This window comes from Candoia aspera, chromosome 4 (assembly GCF_035149785.1).
Source record: "Candoia aspera isolate rCanAsp1 chromosome 4, rCanAsp1.hap2, whole genome shotgun sequence".
NCBI lineage: Eukaryota > Metazoa > Chordata > Lepidosauria > Squamata > Boidae > Candoia > Candoia aspera.
The window spans coordinates 83,801,078-83,819,262 of NC_086156.1; the positions used below are offsets into that span (position 1 = coordinate 83,801,078).

The 18,185-nt window shown below is 41.7% G+C and overlaps 1 protein-coding gene across 9 annotated transcripts in view; it reads right to left on the reverse strand.

Moving 5' to 3' along the window:
* Nucleotides 1-9,859: 9,859 nt before the first annotated feature.
* Nucleotides 9,860-18,185, reverse strand: part of SPOP (speckle type BTB/POZ protein) — a 57,430-nt gene continuing 49,104 nt past the window's right edge. For all 9 annotated transcript variants that reach the window (XM_063300844.1, XM_063300842.1, XM_063300839.1 and 6 more), the window contains 4 exons: nt 16,015-16,070; nt 14,756-14,878; nt 11,946-12,088; nt 9,860-10,997 (listed from right to left, as the gene is read on the reverse strand). In XM_063300844.1, the coding sequence (XP_063156914.1) occupies nt 10,853-10,997; nt 11,946-12,088; nt 14,756-14,878; nt 16,015-16,070 (467 nt within the window). In that variant the 3' untranslated portion in view covers nt 9,860-10,852. The remainder of the gene's footprint in view (nt 10,998-11,945; nt 12,089-14,755; nt 14,879-16,014; nt 16,071-18,185) is intronic.

The window sequence follows — 18,185 nt, forward strand, 5'->3', positions numbered from 1 at the left end:
ACACCCCCAGCTCCCCCAGGGACGGGTCCGTCACCTCTAGAATATCATCCATCCATCTTGCCCTTGGTCGGCCCCTCTTCCTTTTGCCTTCCACTCTTCCTAGCATCAGCATCTTCTCCAGGGTGTCCTGTCTTCTCATTATGTGGCCAAAGTATTTCAGTTTTGCCTTTAATATCATTCCCTCAAGTGAGCAGTCTGGCTTAATTTCCTGGAGGATGGACTGGTTGGATCTTCTTGCAGTCCAAGGCACTCTCAGAATTTTCCTCCAACACCACAGTTCAAAAGCATCGATCTTCCTTCTCTCAGCCTTCCTTATGGTCCAGCTCTCGCAGCCATACGTTACTACGGGGAACACCATTGCTTTAACTATGCGGGCCTTTGTTGTCAGTGTGATGTCTCTGCTCTTAACTATTTTATCGAGATTGGTCATTGCTCTTCTCCCAAGGATTAAGCGTCTTCTGATTTCCTGACTGCAGTCAGCATCTGCAGTAATCTTCGCACCTAGAAATACGAAGTCTTTCATTGCTTCTACATATTCTCCCTCTATTTGCCAGTTATCAATCAAGCTGGTTGCCATAATCTTGGTTTTTTTGAGGTTTAGCTGCAAGCCAGCTTTTGCACTTTCTTCTTTCACCTTCATCATAAGGCTCCTCAGTTCCTCTTCACTTTCAGCCATCAAAGTGGTATCATCTGCATATCTGAGATTAATGTTTCTTCCAGAGATTTTAACTCCAGCCTTGGATTCCTCAAGCCCAGCTTGTCGCATGATGTGTTCTGCATACAAGTTGAATAGGTAGGGTGAGAGTATACAGCCCTGCCGTACTCCTTTCCCAATCTTAAATGAAGCATAAAGCTTCCTAAAAACATTTAATTTAGAATAGCCAGGCTTAAAGTAAGAGCATCCCTATTGGCCATAAGAACAAAAGTCCATATTAAGGCAACAAGACTAAAATATATAACATAGTGAGTGAGCTTTCAATTTTTTAAGAACTCAGCTAGGCATAAATATAGGGGAGAAGCTGTGGCTGATTTCAAGCTGTGTCTCAGGAGTGTCCAAGGGGGATCAAAAAGTCAAGGTAGTAGCCACAACCATATCAGTGAAGGGCCTCCCTGTTTATGTGTTGCTTCAGTCAGTGTTTTGTCTATGACTGTATATTTTAATAAACTCAGCTAAGCTTCAGTCACATCACTGCAACCATCTTGACATTTTTTACTCCCCTGCAGACACCCCTGCAGTGTCTAGCCTCTATTGTAGTATCATCCTATTTCCCTATTTTGGGAAGACTGTTTCTAATTTTAATTTTCTTACTTTTAAAAGAACGGTGGTCTGACCTTGATTGAGATACTGCATGGAGGGAGAATTCTAAAACTTTGGCTAGCCAGCTGCTACAGAAATTCAGTTCTGAGATGTCCAGGTCATCATGGTTAATGGTGATGTATGCAGGGAGTTGAAGTTTAGAATGTCTAGAAACCTACAAGTTCCTCACCCCTGTATATTGTAAGCTTTTTATATGCCAAATGATGACTCATATTTCCATGATATGCCTACGTGGTTAACTTAACCAGTGTTAACATTGGTACACTCTAATCAAATGTCTGGGTTCACACAACACACTGAACTAGAAGCTAACCATCAGCATGGCCTGAATTTGCACAACACACTGGACTGAAATATTATTGTATCACAAAACACAGCCAAAATAGTCTGGCATATAAAAGTTTAGGCAATAATATATGTTAGGCTCTAAAGTTCCATAGATACCAGTGTTTTTGCTAGACCTCTAAAAATACTACAAATCACAAATATAATTACATTCAAATTTTACTTCAAGACATTTTTATTAGCCAATAAAACTGCCATATATTTGTCAAAATAGAATTTTTAAAAAGCAGGCTTTAAAAAAAACTAGAATTGAAATTAAGGTTCCATTTATATTCATATTTATTTCTGAGCTGCCAAAGATCAAATCTGTGGACACCCACAGCATTTATATTTTGGACATCCCAGCCTGCAAATGTAATCTAAAGATTTGCTGGATTCTAGTTGCGCCCTGATTTTATTGCGCCCTGATTTTACAGAGTGAAAACCTGAAATCTGAGTTCAGTATATTCTTTTGGAGAACCGCACTTTAGGCAGAATTGGAAAAGGTGAAAACTATTTTTACCGAAGAGACGGGTTGGAAGAAAAGTGCCTTGGGACTCCCTAAAAATTTAAATAGAAATAACATGGCTTCTTGCCAAGGCTCCATGTTTGGACTTAACAGGCAGCTCAAATGGCAAGTGGCTTTTTTGTTTGTTTGTTGGGGAGGTAAATAAATAAATAAGGAGCTAATTTATGCTTTACATAAATAAACCCTCCCTTTGTTGTGGGATTCAGCTCTCCCAACTGTTCATCTGGCTCACACTCCACAGTAGCGCAGCACAAGCCATAGACGGAGAGCCACAATTTGGCTTTTGAAGGCAGGCAGGAGGGGCGTTAGTGGGAGGTTTATGAACGGTTTGCTGCAGTTCTGATCCTATCATTGCCAGATGGCTTCAGCTGTATCAATTACTGCATATTTTTAAAACGAGACTGAATCCCACACACTTAAGTTGATAAATGAAGCCAGTGGACAAGAAATGCTAACACCAAAAGATTAACCATCTAAAGGGGTGCTGCAACGGCCAAAATGTTGCAGTGGGCTCCTGGACATCTGCTTTGGCCAGAAAGGCATATCCTTTGCATCTCCACAGATGCACCGGGCCCCTTTTGATGAGGCTCCAAGGACAATGATGGGCAAGATGATTAGATAAACATTTATCTCCACACATCAAATACTGGATCAAAGGTACTGCCTTCAGTAGTCTTGGTTGTAGTTTTAGGGTTAGGATGAACTCCAGTTGTTTGGGCTTCACCTCCATCATCCCCCAGCAGCATAGCTATCCACTGAGTGTAAATAACACTGGGTCAGAAACTGCCAAAACAAGCTTTTATTGTTAACTTATTCTCAGATATATAAGAATTTCCTTTCAAATTTATTTTGATGTTTTTGAACTTACTTATGGCTAGAGGCACTACTTCTGGCATTGCTGCTTGGTCACACGACTTTCCAACACTTGGAAGCCTGCCTGCTTGACCCTACTTTTCAATCTGAAAAAGCCCAATTGCCTCACAATGCCTTAATTTTTAATTCAAACATGGGAGCCAAAGAGGCTATGGACCACAGGAGAGGTGACTGTACAAAATGAAACACAACTTTTACACAGCCCTTGGTCACCTTATAACTAAGTGTAGTAATACCACACTCCACGGATGAGAATTTTCTCAAAAGTATCTTCTCATTTTAAAGACATCTCAAAGCAAAACATTTTATCAAATTAAGAATTGTTAAGGGGGGGGGGAAGTACTTTCCTTTTCTGTGTGGCACTAGCATAGGGGACCCTGGTTTGGGGAAGGCTCTATTAGATTACAGACATCATTCAAAGGACTCGGTTATCATGTCCTCTACTTGCTTTGAACATGTTCTTTCTCACTTAAATACTATCTCTATAGCTTGTCCATGAGCAGTTCCTAAGCAGCTTCCAGAAATATAAGGTTGCCCAGATAGATGTTCTCAGAACTTGTTCTCCAGCTTTGGATGCATTTTTCTCCAAAAGCTCAAAGTAGTGCCATCTCTGGAACGAGGGCAAGATATTTTGTGATTAGAGGTAATAAAACAAGGTTTTACAGGAATTAGCTTGTTTCTGAACCATACATTGCTAAAATGTTAATACTTTGAGAACTAGGCAGACTCAATATACGTATATTAGATATTCATATATGCCTTTAGGGATACAGAAGCTGTAATCTTGGCCGCACATCTTTTCATCCTGGTCTATCAGGCGTCAAGTGAAATCCTACCCTCTTCCCAAAGTCCCATCACCCCACCTGTTTTAGTTTAAAGGAAAGGCTGAAGTCCAATGGGCAAGATCAAAAGTTCAGGATGATTCCTGTTGATTTGTTCAGAATGAAGCTTTCACAGTGGTACTTTTCTCCCTGGAGAATATAGGAATAGCTGGTTTCCTATGACCTCATGGAGAAAAGGACTGATTAGGTTGAACTGACACCACCTTTATGCATCCCATTCCTGATACTATCTAGCGTGCTAGGTCAGCTGGTAGGTGGTGCCAACCTTCCCCAATTAGATTGAAGGAAGATGAAAACCAGCATGGGATGGAAGGCACCAAGTTTGGGAAGGCTACTCTTTATAGATGCAAAACCCCAAGATCAGTTCACCAAGGAGTTACTTACTTACTCCTGCACAAATCTAAGACCAAATCATCAAAGGCCATCTTCCAGGTGACCTTACCAACTGAAATACAACAGAAATGAGGGACGGCCTTGGCTTTCTCAGTGATGACACTCTAGTTTTCTTCCCCAGACTTCCCTGACCCTCCAATTAGTTTTCTTTTTGGTACCAGAGACTTTCAAGGATTGTCAAGGATTTAACAAAAAGCTTTGACACTACACAAGTGCAACACCAATTTGCACTGATTGAGAAATTTTGCTGTTTTGGTGGATTTGTTTTGCTTTGGGCTATTTAATGTTTTATGTGGGGTATTTTATAGATTTGGGTTGTTTTTTAACATTCTCCATGCCATTTAGGGAAGTTTGATTATGGGTTGAACAGAAACTGAGTATATAAATATATGGAATGTGATCTAACTCATCTCTTGCACATCATGCCCCCCTCCCCCCTGTAGTCTGGAAATGCTTGCATTAAAAGCATATCTATGTATTTTTTAGAGTTAAGACATAAAACATCTGCTGCAAGAAAAATAGTAATATAGTATACAACAACTTCTCAAAATTGGCTCTTTTGCCATATGAAAACATCATCTGTTGCTGGAAGAAACATACAATGAGACTTGAGCCATACAAAGTTCTTAGGATCCCACGATCGGTTCATATGTCAAATGATTTAACATTTGATCTTTCAACAACACAACAGCTTTTTAGAGATGGCTTTAAACATGATTAAGCTTCTTCAAAAAGCTCCAATTATGTTACTTTTACTGAGGTCTGGGTGGTACAGATGGATGTGGTGCACTTTCGCCAATATTAAAGCTCTGGTCAGCCTTGGGTGATTTTTCTATTTCTTTCCTTATACAGTTGTAGCATGAATAACAAAACCTAAGAACAGTGGGGCATTCCATATATCAAATAGGAGTACAATCATATATAAATACAAATTATGCAATTGTTCTGATAATATGATGGCATAACCCAGGTGTGGACAATTCATGGCCTCACACCCTATTCACATCCCTCAATTTTCTACATTTTCTTCCATGTTTTAAGGATTGCAATAAGTGCCTTAAGTCTGGAACATCTTTTAGAAAAACACCCAACCAGTCCAGTTTTCCCCATTTAGTTTGGGGTTTCATAGCACAGAGTCTCTGCAATGCTTAAAATATTAATTGTACTCCTTAAAAGTGCTGAGCTTCTCTTAACATTTAAGTTTATTCTCCAGTTTCTGTTAATGGCTGGAGATCTGGCAGCTCTGATGTTCTGGGGTGGAAAAGCATCCAAAGAGAAGTGCATACCAGGTTTCCTTAATTTACAGTAAGCAAAAAACGAGCAAGACTCTCAATTTCAAGTCCTTCCCTATGGCATGTTTCTTAAAAGACACTTAGGAGTCAGACAGACCACAGTTTTGAGCACAATGGGACATTTCAACAGCCTAGACACACTCTCACCATCCATCAGGAAATCAGTGTAGCCTCATCAGATGTATTCCTTTTGCATGTGTCACTTGGGTAGCAGGTACTGTAGTTTCAGTTCCATTATTTTTCCTGTATGTTCCCTTAGAATCATATAGCTGGAAGAAGCCATTTAGATCACAGAATCTCATTCTCTATCCAGCATCAGTAACAGACGGTAACCAGCCTCTGCTTGAAAATGAGTCCACCATCCCCTAACATAATTGGCTCCATTGTCAGACTGCTCCAATTGGACCTTTCTCCCTCTCCTAAGGTCAATAGCGCTTTTGTCTTCTTTGTGTATTATCATCTTAGAATCTAAGGTACAGCATTCATAGGGAACATTCTACTAGATTCCTGTTTTATTGTGATCATCTTGGGGTTATTAATCAGGACACAGCTTCATTGCTTGTTTTGTTTACTACAAATGTAACTCTAAATGATGCCCCCTCCAATTCAGTGTTTGTTGCTACATTAATCTTCCCCTGGTACTTGCACAGTGCACCCCATCAAGTCTTATTCCTGGTTAGAACACACAGAAGCGTCTCATGCTGTGAATTAACAGGAAAGATGGAGTTCGGAACAGAACAAAGAATCAGCACGAGAGCTAAAATAGCAGCAGACTTACTTAAGCTTTGACTGCCCTACTTCATCGTGTATTTTTTGTAATTAATTTTTTAATGAGTATGACAATTTTGTTAAGTATGAAAAACAGCCGTACTGGATAGGAGAAAAGGCTACTTGCATGGTGACCAGCCTGGCTGCAGCAGAATTGAGAAAACCAATACATTATTCTGGACATTTTAAAGTTTTATGAGATAGGGCATTTCTTTGGATATGGAGAAATAAGAGGGCTGGAAGCCTACCATTAATTCCCCCCTGCCCCCTGCTTTTATCCATTAACACTGTCTTTCTAGGCCACAAGCTCCTGCCAGAACAGAAACAAGTGGTATTAAGCAGTAAGTGAACATGTTTGGTAGAACAGAACAATTCCTCCCTCCTGTTTTGAACTGTCATCAATCCTTGCCTAAGATCTCAGCTTTGCCTGAGAAACGGACTTGTTAGAGAAATAAGTATGGATTCAAAAGTATGTTTCTGGCTTCTTTTTATACAAATTTTACTTCTATTATCCTGGGCTCCCAAACCTCTGTTCAGTGAACCACAATGGCTCCATCACTCTCCCTGACTAAAATGTGCCTCTTCCTCCTCCTCTGAAGTCACAGAAACAAGATTTCCCCTCCTTGCTTGGAGGAAGTCTCCTAAGCTACTGAGGATGTGCTTCTAGGTCTTCTCTCCTCTGAGGAAGAAAAGGCCACACAGGTCCCCAAAGAGGTTGCCTTTCCTGCCCCTGAGCCTGTGGCTCCCCCAGGAAGGCGATTGCCAAAACCAGCCTTGCTTTCCAGTCAAACACCTCCCTGAGGAAGGCAGGGCTGGTGATGTCAAGGTCCGTTTAACTTCTTGCAAGGATGTCTGCATCCTCCAAGTAGAAGCTGAGGCGAGAGACTCCCTGAGCAGTTAGAGCTGCTCCTGCAAATCCAATGGGGATGAAATCTTTGTCAAGTAACAGCAAACCTTTTGGTAAACAACCCAGCTTCTTCCCTTGGAGTAATTACACCAACCCTTTTATTCATACCTTGAGAAGCAGACATGATACATCGCTAACAATTCTTTCTTTGTCAAAATGCTGTTTATGTAAATTGGGTTTACTGGAGTTTTGCCTAACACCAGTAGCCTAAGCCTAATGGACAAGGCTTCAAGAGCATTTAAGGTCTTAAGAATTGCTGTGATACATAAAATTTCCTCTCCCACCCACCCCCACCCCCAAGGAGGTCAAAAGCAATGATCCCATGTCTGCCCCATCTGTAAATCAGGATATGCTGCCCCTTAAAATGGGAGTTCCGTGGTTCAGTCCAAAATGTTAGCCAAATATAGGCAATCTGTCCTCTGCAAGTGGCCCTCCCTTTCCCTCCAGATGCTGCTGCACCACAATTCCCCTCAGCCCTCATCAGCAGGGGATGGAGGAAGCTGTCTGACAACACATGGAAACCATTAGCTCTTCCTTAAAATGCTAGCAAGGGCAATTCCACTTGGAAAGATGCCAGCAAGAATATTTTAGCTGGCTACTAAAGTATTTTTTTTTAAAGGCAGCTTGGCTGTGAGTGCACTGATCAGCCTGTCATACATGTGACAATTACTTTAGGCAACATTTTTTTTTGCTGTTGTTCAGAGGAGGCTGAAAATTCCCACCTGAGTCACCACCACATATGTGTCGTTTTTGAATCAACTTTTCTGTTGAGAAAGAGTAAACAGTACAGAGCTATGGATTTATATGGAGATTTTAAAAAAATATTCCCAGAACTCCTTACAACACTGCAGGATAGTTCAATATTATCCCCATACTGTTCATAACAGGGACCATGGAAGGGCAAAAAGCGTAGCACATTTCTGTTGGAGGCAAGAATTTGCACAGGTGGTTTCCAGAGTCCTAATCCACCTCAATACTTGTCCACTGATAAGGAAGATCAGTTCATTCCTGTTTCCTGTTTGGGCTACCAGTTCCATCCTAAGTTAAGGTCGAACTGTTCTTCTTTCTTGATACTTTCTAGCTCAAGAATCTCCATTTTTCTGCTTATTAGTATATAGATCACTTGCTCATTTACTTCCTTTCTGGCTTGCTCCACTTCATGATTAAGACTCCTCTGTTTTCACCTTCTAGAAAACTGCTACCAGATATAGGACCATTAATTGGCACCGCTCTCTATTAAGGCAGCTTAAAATTGAAACAGTTCTACCTGAAAAACTATCCCAGTTATCTGAACATAAAGGTGTCAGAACACTGGGCTTCATGTTCACTATAGCTGTCCCCTACCCCATTTTATAAGATAGCCAGAGCTTCTCAAAGGAAATGAACATTAGTCTTCTAAAAGCAAAGTCAAGGGGAGAGTAGAACCAAAATTTAAATCAAAACAAAGCCACTGGTAAATAAAAGGGAGATAACATGCAAAGGAAAATTCAAAGGTTTGCAAAGGTCTTGAACACAGATTATCTGGGACCCAAAAGCTCATTAAAGAGTCCAGTGAAAGCAAAGAATGTTCAATAGCTATAGAAAGTTCAATCAGGTAGAAAAGGAAGACTGAAAGCTGGGGTTCATGAGTGGGGGACACAGAATGGGAAAAACAAATGAGGCCCTAAAAATGAGCAATCCTACTGGAAGGTGAAGATACATTTAAAAGTTCTGTTCGGGTCCTCCTCATTGCTGTGCCAGCTAGGTGGCAGCATCTAACTGACCTGAAAATCTAGGTAGATTAAACTTGGTTAGCATTTGCATGGAAGACCACCGCAAAGCCCAGGATGGTGCACTAGACTGGGAAATTGAAAAAAACCTCCTAGAAGATAATGGCAAACCGTCTTTGCACTGGAGGGATATTTTACCTTTACTTCATTGCTCTTGTGAGCCAAAGCAACATCAGGCAAAGAACTCTGAGGACCTGTCCAAAAAAGTGATGCATCAACTCCACTCCCATGGTCTAAAATGCAAATCTTTTGCTTATCAGCAGAGCAAATGGTTAATGTTAATTAATTTTGGGGAGTGTTCCTCCATGCCATGTTATGCCTTTCTTCCAGGGAACTTTTGCTCAGGCTTGGAGGTAAAATGATCATGTAGGATAGACTCCATCCCAAGTGGCGTACAGGATCCCCACCTGAGGTATGGGAAGGCTGAGAGATTCTCATACTTATCTCTTGAGTCAGTAACTTTGTGTCTTAGCAGCAGCTGCCATAATCCCTAGGCTTTCAAAGAACAAAAACAAAAACCCCAAAATAATGAAATATTTGCATCAATAAAGCAGACACGTAAAACTAAATCTGAACTGGGAGAAAATGTCTTTCTTTAAAAAAAAGTAAAGAAAACCCATGAAGACAAGACATAGCAACACACAGTACAAAAGAGTAATTATACCCGCCCCCCAAAAAAAACCCAAAGGGGGAAAAAGAGCTTTACCACAATTTCGGAACATTTTAACTGTAACAGAAAATGGGCTTAGAATGAAACAGGACCAGATTTTCTACAAACCAGCAGATGGATACAAACACTCACTTGTTTTTAGCAACTTAGGACAAGAAACCTTTGACACAAGTATTCATGAACAATAAAATTTCTTTAAAAAACGAAACAAAGAAAAAGGTTTGTGGGTGGAGGAGGAATCACAGGAGTTGAGAACAAAAAAACGAAGCAAGGAAAAGAGGTACCAGAAGAACAAAGCTCCCACGATATCTAAACAGTTAACCATTGTTCTTGGATAACTCATTCCAAACCAAGAAGAACCTCAACGGTTCCTGAAAGCTGATAATGGCTGCCTCCATCCTATCCACGTCTTCCAGAAAGTATATCCTCAAGCAGTCCCTTCATCAGCACTTTTAAGAAGCTGCCATTTTGACAAGCTGTCTTCACTCGTTTCTCTCTTTTTTCCCCCCCAATTCATGTACAAGTGCTACCAAGAAGAGCAATCATCTCATCATAGCTGGACGGTAAATGCAGAATGTCAGTCGGGTCGGAAGGTCTCTCCTTCTTTCAAAAGTCTTTCAACAGAAATTCCACTGATGCCCCCATTCATGGGATTTGTTTTGCCATGACCAACTCACTTCCCCCATTCCCCGGATGATTCCCCAAACAAAGGAGAATGTCCTCTTTGCTCCAAGCATGCCCAACTTCTTCTTTTGTGCTGTCAGATGAAGAAGCCTCTTGTTGTCTTTTATCACCTTAAATTCCATTTAACATGGTGGAATTGGATGCCTGGCCAACCCCGTAAGTTCTTGACTCAGCCAGTCAAAGGAAAACACACAGACAATGCAGCAACAGAAGGCTGAACAGTCCCCTTTACCCAAAGTCTATCCCCTGTTTGCCCCAAAGTTTACTTGGTGCTGTTTTTGTTTTGTTTAAAAGTCTGCATGTCCCAAAGCACTCTTCCCCCCAACCCAACCCACCCCAGCCCACCCACAACAAAGTAAAAAGCTCCACAGGTTGCATTGTCTACCTGGTGGTCAAGTTTGGAGAAGCAACTGCTTCTGTTGCTACTTCATTTTTTTTTAAAAAAAACCAGAGACAGAGGATTGTGCAGTGGGGGAGCCAGCCTTAGGATTGCTTCAGCCGTTTGCGTGGGGGTCCCAGAAAGGGACACTGTGCAGAGGCCAGTGAACGATATGCCTCTGCCACCAAATGAGGGTGAGACACGACCATCGACTTCCAGCCTGAAGTCTCCATGACATCAGAAGCATGGCTGAAAAAAATAATCAAGAATTCAAGATTACCAGATTTGGCAAAAAAAAAAAGTTCATGAAAATCAACAGTGAAATACTCAGGACAGTAAAGAAAAGAAAGTCTCAAACTCTGATACTTATTTTTATATCTCAGCTAAATATTACCTATCTGAAAATGCCCACAGGTACAAGAAACTGGATATTTTTCACGACTTAACCTCTGCACGTTATTCTTTTAGTAAAGATGCCTCTATTCCTGTAGGATTATTTTGAGGCTTACTGTATGTATGTATCTACGTATGTATTTATGTATTTAATATGACTACCCAACTCAAATTCTGTGACTCTGGGCTTCATACAATAAAACAAGGTAAACCAAACAAGACAAATAATACTAGGTAAAATAGGATGGAGGAGAATTAATATTACTGCAGCTACCATCCTCCTTGGCAGAAACAGTTGAGTAAAGTTCCTTTTCCAAAAAGGAGCTTCTATATGTGTAGTATAGCTGTTGGCTGATAAATTCTGGGAGCTGCAGTCCTAACACAACTGGACAGTACGATCTTGGGGAATGCTCTGATAAGAATCTATTTATTCAACAGAAGAGCAAACAATGGAGCAGCTGCTGGCTATTCTCCATCTCTCCAGAGTTGATGGCAACACTTTAGGGTAGGAACAAACCTTTCTAAGGAGCTGGGATCTTCCTTGATGGAGAAGTTTCAGCTATCTATCTATAAACCCAGCCCTTTCACCCTGGTGTCCAGCAGAGGGTTTGAACTGCAAATTACATCATCCCCAACCAACTTTGCTATGCTGGGAAGAATGATAATAAGAGAATTCTAAGGTATCTGGAGGGCGTCAGACTCTGGAAAGGTGTCCTAACTTAAGCAAAATGCCAAAACTTTGCTTTGAAGATTGTCCTCGCTAGATTTCATCTACAGAGCCAAAAAAAAAAAAAGCCCACTTACTAGTTTATGAAGTCAACTGCCTGAGTTTTTAGCTGGTCAGCACTGTGTAGATCAGCCAGTATTAGGATCTCTGCTGCATTCTCCACAGACAGATTGCTGCACAAAGCATCCTCACACATCACTTTCAAGCGTTCCAGAGCGTACTGCAAAAATATACCCCCAAAAATTGGACTGTTCTTGCCATGCCATACATGCCAAGTTCTTCATAACTTTTCAGCAACATGAAACCACATCAGAACAAAGCACACAAAGCATGGTGAGTTGGATAGTCATGCTTACAATATGACTAATGTAAATATCTGTGGATTTAAATGGGTTTGCAATAAAGCATCAATTCTGGATCTAGCCCTATCCCATGTTATATAATGGGAATCTTTCAGAGCTGAACATTCATAATCATACATGGATGCTTGGTATCTGTCAATGTTTTTCACAAAGAATGGGAAACCCTACTGTTTAAACAAATGTCAATAAATTAGACACAGAAATAGTGCCACACTTCCTCTTTCACGTTGCTGCTGCTGCTTTTTAGCCTAAAAAACATTCAAATTAGGGCCAACCCTGAATCCCAGAACTAGAATTAAAAAGTATACTAATTAATTAATAAATAAGAATTTATTTTCTTTGCTGAACTTTGAAGGGCTGAGCGCAGGGAATATACAAGCCCAATAAAACAGCTTGCATATGAACTTGGACCAAAGTTAACTGTATGTTAGTTCTTCAGGTACCACAGTATCTTTTCCCATCCTCCTCAAAAACACTGGAAAGACAAAAATGAACTCTCTAATCGCATCTTCACCCAAGAGCCCAACGGCAGGTCTCTGGGGTTTCAGATAGGCATTGTGTTTTGTTTATAGTATAATTACGTATTTTTCCCAAGAGACTTGGGGAAGACAGAACAAGCTGTTCCCTAACCTCTTGGGCAAGTATTAAGAGGTTTTATCTGCAACCATAAAGGGTTTTGCTTTCTGTTTTTAAAAAGACACCCAGGGATGTTTAGAAAAAGGAACTATATAAAAAGTCACAAAGCCCCTCCAACAATTAAAGCCCCCTCAGTACCACTACCCTACTAGGGTTAGGTAACTGCTGCTGCAGCTAAGTGGGTGTTAAACATATTTATTACTGAACCCTGCTGGAAAACCAAAGTAGGCTTGAGCTGTGGAAGTGCAAATGGAGAAGTGGTGGGAAAAGATGGTCCGGTGTAGAGGGCAGAGAATATTCCAAGTTGCAAGGGACAATTTTTTTACTAAAAAGAAAAAAGAATAGGTAACATCTCAATTGCCATATTCTATCTAAAATTCACTTGTGCTTTCTTCCCTTCAAAATATGGCTTGTTCTTCCCTTCAAAATATGGCTTGGACCTCAAGGGATTTTTGACTGTTTACTGGATAAAAGCTACACAAATAATTCACGTTTCTAGAGACCCATCCTCCTCAGGCATGTTCCCACCGCCACCCCCTTTGCCTGCTTCTGGCTCCATACATACAGCCTGGCTACTTCCTGGTGTGCTGGGACACAATGAAGGACAGAAGCTGGAAATTCAGGGAGAATATTAGGTTGGAGGCAGCTGGCCAATGTGGAGCTTGATCAGAATGATTTTAAGTTACTCAGTGAAGTGTGTACAAAGAAAAAGAAACATAATGGACCTAAAAACTTGGTTTTACTGATATCCATATATTTTATTCTTAACATCTGAATGTTATGGTATGTGAAACAATGGCAGGTGATTGCAGACCAGAACAGATCATTTGGGGGTTAGAATGTGCTGTGATGGAAATTTTTCATGCTCTTTATCCTGACTGCTCTTCTCTGCCTATCCTGCCCTCTTTGACAAGAGGCTTATGAAAGGGTTTGCTACAGGGCTATCTCAACAGGGTTCATCTTCTAATATCAGGAAGAAGCTGGCCTGTTTCTATACAAGCATTCCCGGTGTTGTGTATGTCATCTTTATGCTGGTGCCAAATATTAATAATTAGATTGCTGTCCATTCCTGTCCCAACCCCAAGCCATAAGATAGTGATGGCGAACTTATGGTCATCAGTGACATTCATACTCCAGAACCACCTTCTGTCAAATACTGTATTGGGAAACACAAGATGCACCGGTGCTTATTACCCCTGATGGGCAGCACTTCTACCATCCTGGACTTCAGAATCTAATGCAGAAGGGAATCCAAAAAGTTGGCATTCCTTATTCTGCAGGTGCTTTCAGGAAGCAAGGTCACAACAGGGGCCTTTGCAATCAGGCAGAGGCCTCTCATTTTGCAGGAGTGAACAGGACTCTGGATCACTTTCAATTAAGCTTGCATTGTTAACAGGAAATGGTACTGCCACGCTTAAATTCAGTGTGATAAGAGAGGTTCAAGCTGCCTTCAGAACCATGGGTACACCCTTCCTGCTTTATGAAATGAACAAGCCCTTTTCTGAAGTCTCTGCTTTTTCCTAGAGATCTCTGAGACAGCTTCTTATCTTTCAGGGAAAAGGTAAAATACTTTTGTAAATACTTGTAAAAGTATCGAAGCACATTCATGTAGCCTTGCATTTGTTCTTGCATGTGAATTTCCTGACACTAAGCCAAGCTATTGGAAAAAGCAAAAGGTGGTGGTGAGGACATAAGAAATAATCCAGGTATCTTTGTAGGGTGAGAGAAGTGGAGAAATCTGACAGTCCCCTTCCCATTCACTTTTCCATGCTAGAAAGAGTTCAGATGGGTAACACAAACATACCCCAATAAGTTGACATTCCAGTCTCTGTTCCAGCTTCCCCCAACTTTTGTTTTTCTAAAAGGTAATAGCTATGTTTCCCTTGTACCTTGTCAGCAGCTGCAAGCAGATCGTCAGCCATTTTGTCCAGGTTAGGTGCCTTCCCCGTGTAAATGAAGCACATCATTTCTTTAAAAACTTCAGGTTCCACATCATTGATTTCAACTCGATTCTGCAGCAGAGGGGAGAGGAAGATTCTTCTTCTGAGGCAACAGAAACCATTCCTAGCCTAAATCTCTCTTTCAAAATGAGTAACTCTATAAGCAGGGGTGCAAACCTGCTTCTTTATATTTATATCGCTGCTCATCCCAGCGTACAGATATTTAATACTTTTCGCATTCTAGCACTGAAAAAAAAAACAATTTGGTGCCAAATTTTGGAAAGCTTCTGTGGGCCAGAACCAAGGCTTAAGGGTCTGTCTTTACAGAGCCTGCTGTAAAGTATATGCAAACCTAGGTGAAGTGTCATGTATTGCTTCTAGCTCTACAAGAAGAGACACTACAACTTTCCGCTTAATCTGGTTTTTCCACCAAGTCTTACCTGTAATAGAAGAAATCACTAACAAAGTTATAGAAGCATTTTAAGCAGAAGAGCAGCTTCTCCAATGTGTTACATTTTATTTAATTATTTTTTGAAAGAATTACTTCCATTTTTTCCCTTCCTTAATTTTCTCAAGGGTTCACACCATAAATCAGTGTTTCTCAACCATGGCAGCTTGAAGGTGTGTAGACTTCAACTCCCAGAATTCCCCAGCCAGCATGGTGGGCTGGGGAATTCTGGGAGTCGAAGTCCACACATCTCCAAGTTGCCACGGTTGAGAAACACTGCCATAAATTATAATATGCTTATCTCTAACATATCCTGTATGCAAAGTAGGAATGGGTGAAACACTTATTTGGACGTTGACTCGGACTCTGTTCAGTTTCACCAAGACTGCAATTTCAGATTAGCATCCAGTGCTTCAGCTCTGATGGCTAGAAATAAAGAACTTAAAATCAATTGCCCAACTACAATGACATTTTGTTCTCATGGGCAATGATGGATCTCTTGCCAACCCACTACAGAAAACCTAACTATCCAAGTTGCAATTTAGACTCATATCTCTTCTTTGTTCCCAGAGCAAAATGCCTTGTCAACCTGGACACATTAACAACACTATATTTCATTTCTGCACTGAGCCTCTCTGTCTGAGCAAGACCTTTGTGGGTTGAGGTCAAAAGTCTGCAATACTTTTCAGCTAGTAGCTACGGTTTGCCTCTCCATATCTCCCTGTCTGGAGCCCAGGAACAGCTCTTCATCATGGCTTACCTTTTTACTCTCTTCCATCTCATGTTCAAACATTGCACTGAAAACTGGAGAACGTGCTGCATGCACGGTGGAATGGCAAAAGGAAAAAAGGAAAAAATACAGTTCAAAAAATGTGAAACAGATACTCTTCCTTTCCAGAGAGGAACTCACATATACCATCAGTACTTGAAATTCAAGTAATGTATAAAAGGACAAGTAAAAAATAAATAGAATGCTTGCATGAGTATCAAATCAAAATTTCTGCCCAAGGGAATATGCATATGCTTTCCCACCCATTTATTCCGACCTACACAATGAAATAAGAGAAACTGTGGAATGAAGTTAATTCAATTTTCAGATCTCCTCAATTCTATTTCTTCTCATTACAGCACTAGAGGTCCTTTGCCATGGGTTTTGTGTTGTTGCATGCTTGCCACCACAGAATATATAGGGCTTTGTGCGGTCTGAACTAAATTAAGAAACAATCAGATATAACAAACTTCCACATATTCTGTACCAGACAGAGATGGATTCTGCAATCTACACAAACTATGCAAGCTGGAACACCTTCTTCTGGTCTTGCACAATCTATTCTGAGTTTGCAGCGATAGGGACAAAAATCCACAAAGAACGTTGTAATCTGCCCCCAGTAACTACAAATCTTTAAGCCTTTGATTTCTGGAATTTCAGAAGAATTTAAAATACATGTAGTCCTCAATTTACAACCATTTGTTCAGTGACCGTTCAAAGTTATGCCGGCGCTGAACAAATGGTACTTATGGCTGTTCCTGAAGCTACGGCTTTTGCAATGGGCATGTGATCAAAATTCGGGTGCTTGGCTGCCTGCCCACACTTACGACTGCAGAGGCACTTCAACTCCCCCCATCCTCCTCTCTCTCCCCATCTATGCTCCTTTGGCCCCCTGCACTCCATGGGCCCTGCTGCTCTGTGCTCCACCGGTCCCAGCTGACCTTCACCATGTTCTTGCTCCCACTGCTGACCAAGCACGCCCAGCTTGGCCCTTTGCAAGGCAGCTACTGGCTGCACAAGGCTTTCTTCCCGAGGTCATGCATGTTGGTTTCTTGTGAGATCCGGGGAATAAAGCCTCATATGGTCAGCAGCTGCCTCACGAAGGGCCAGGCTGGGCACACCTCATCAGCAGTGGGAGCAAGAAGACAGTGAAGGTGTGGTGGATTTCGGTGGTGCCGCTGTTTATCAGGAAGGAGGGAGCACATTCCAAGGAGGTGGAAGAGATAAGAGGAGGCACAGTCTGGGAAGCAATGGTGGGAAAACGAAGAGATTCAGAACAGCCCCACCCTAATGCTCTCCCAGGATACTTCCCCTTAGTTTAGGTAGACTAGCTTTAGTCTGGCAAGATTCTGTCTATACGGTGTGAGCAAATAAAGGACTGAAGTTTGAATGAACTGACTCTTCATGTTCTTGGGCTGGGCCTGACAGAAGGTCAGCTGAGACAGGGGAGTGCAGGCCGGTAGGGGCCTGGGAGTGCAAGGGTGTCTGGAGCGGGGCTGGGCTGGGCCAGGCTGGGGCAGCTGCCGTTTCCTGGGGTGGCTGCAGCTTTGCGCTGCAGCTCAGGGGCTTCTTGCAGCAGGGTGGCAAGCTGTCCCAGAGCCACACAGTGCTTGCCACTCTACAAGGCAGGGTGCACGGCAGCCCAAAGGGCGGAGATGTGGGGGAATAGGCAGTTGGGGGAGTTGAAGGGGAAGCAGTCCCTTACCTTCGAAGAACTGAGGCTTCCCAAGCTGGGAATGGCTTGGATCAGGGTGGGTCCTCGGGTAACGACTGGTGGAATTTGGCTAACGATCGCAACAGGGAGCGCCGGGATTGCCATCACTAAGCGATGAGGTCATGTGATGTCAAGCTTTACAGCCACATTGCTTAGTGACAGAAATTCCAGTTCCAATTACTGTCGCAGTTCGAGGACTACCTGTAAAACTTTGCTGCTGTAAGGGACAGAATTTTGTCTTAAACCTGGAAACTGGGATTTTGTAGCCAACAGCATATCTGGGGTTCTGATAAAACATACTATACACAGCCCTACAGGAACATACACAAGAGAACCCTAGTAAAGCAAATGTGATTGGGTTTTTTGCATCTTCATCCACACACCCTTTGTTATTGGTTTCCCATGCACACCTTTACTGTTCCTGATCTTCCTAGGGGGAGAAAGAAAG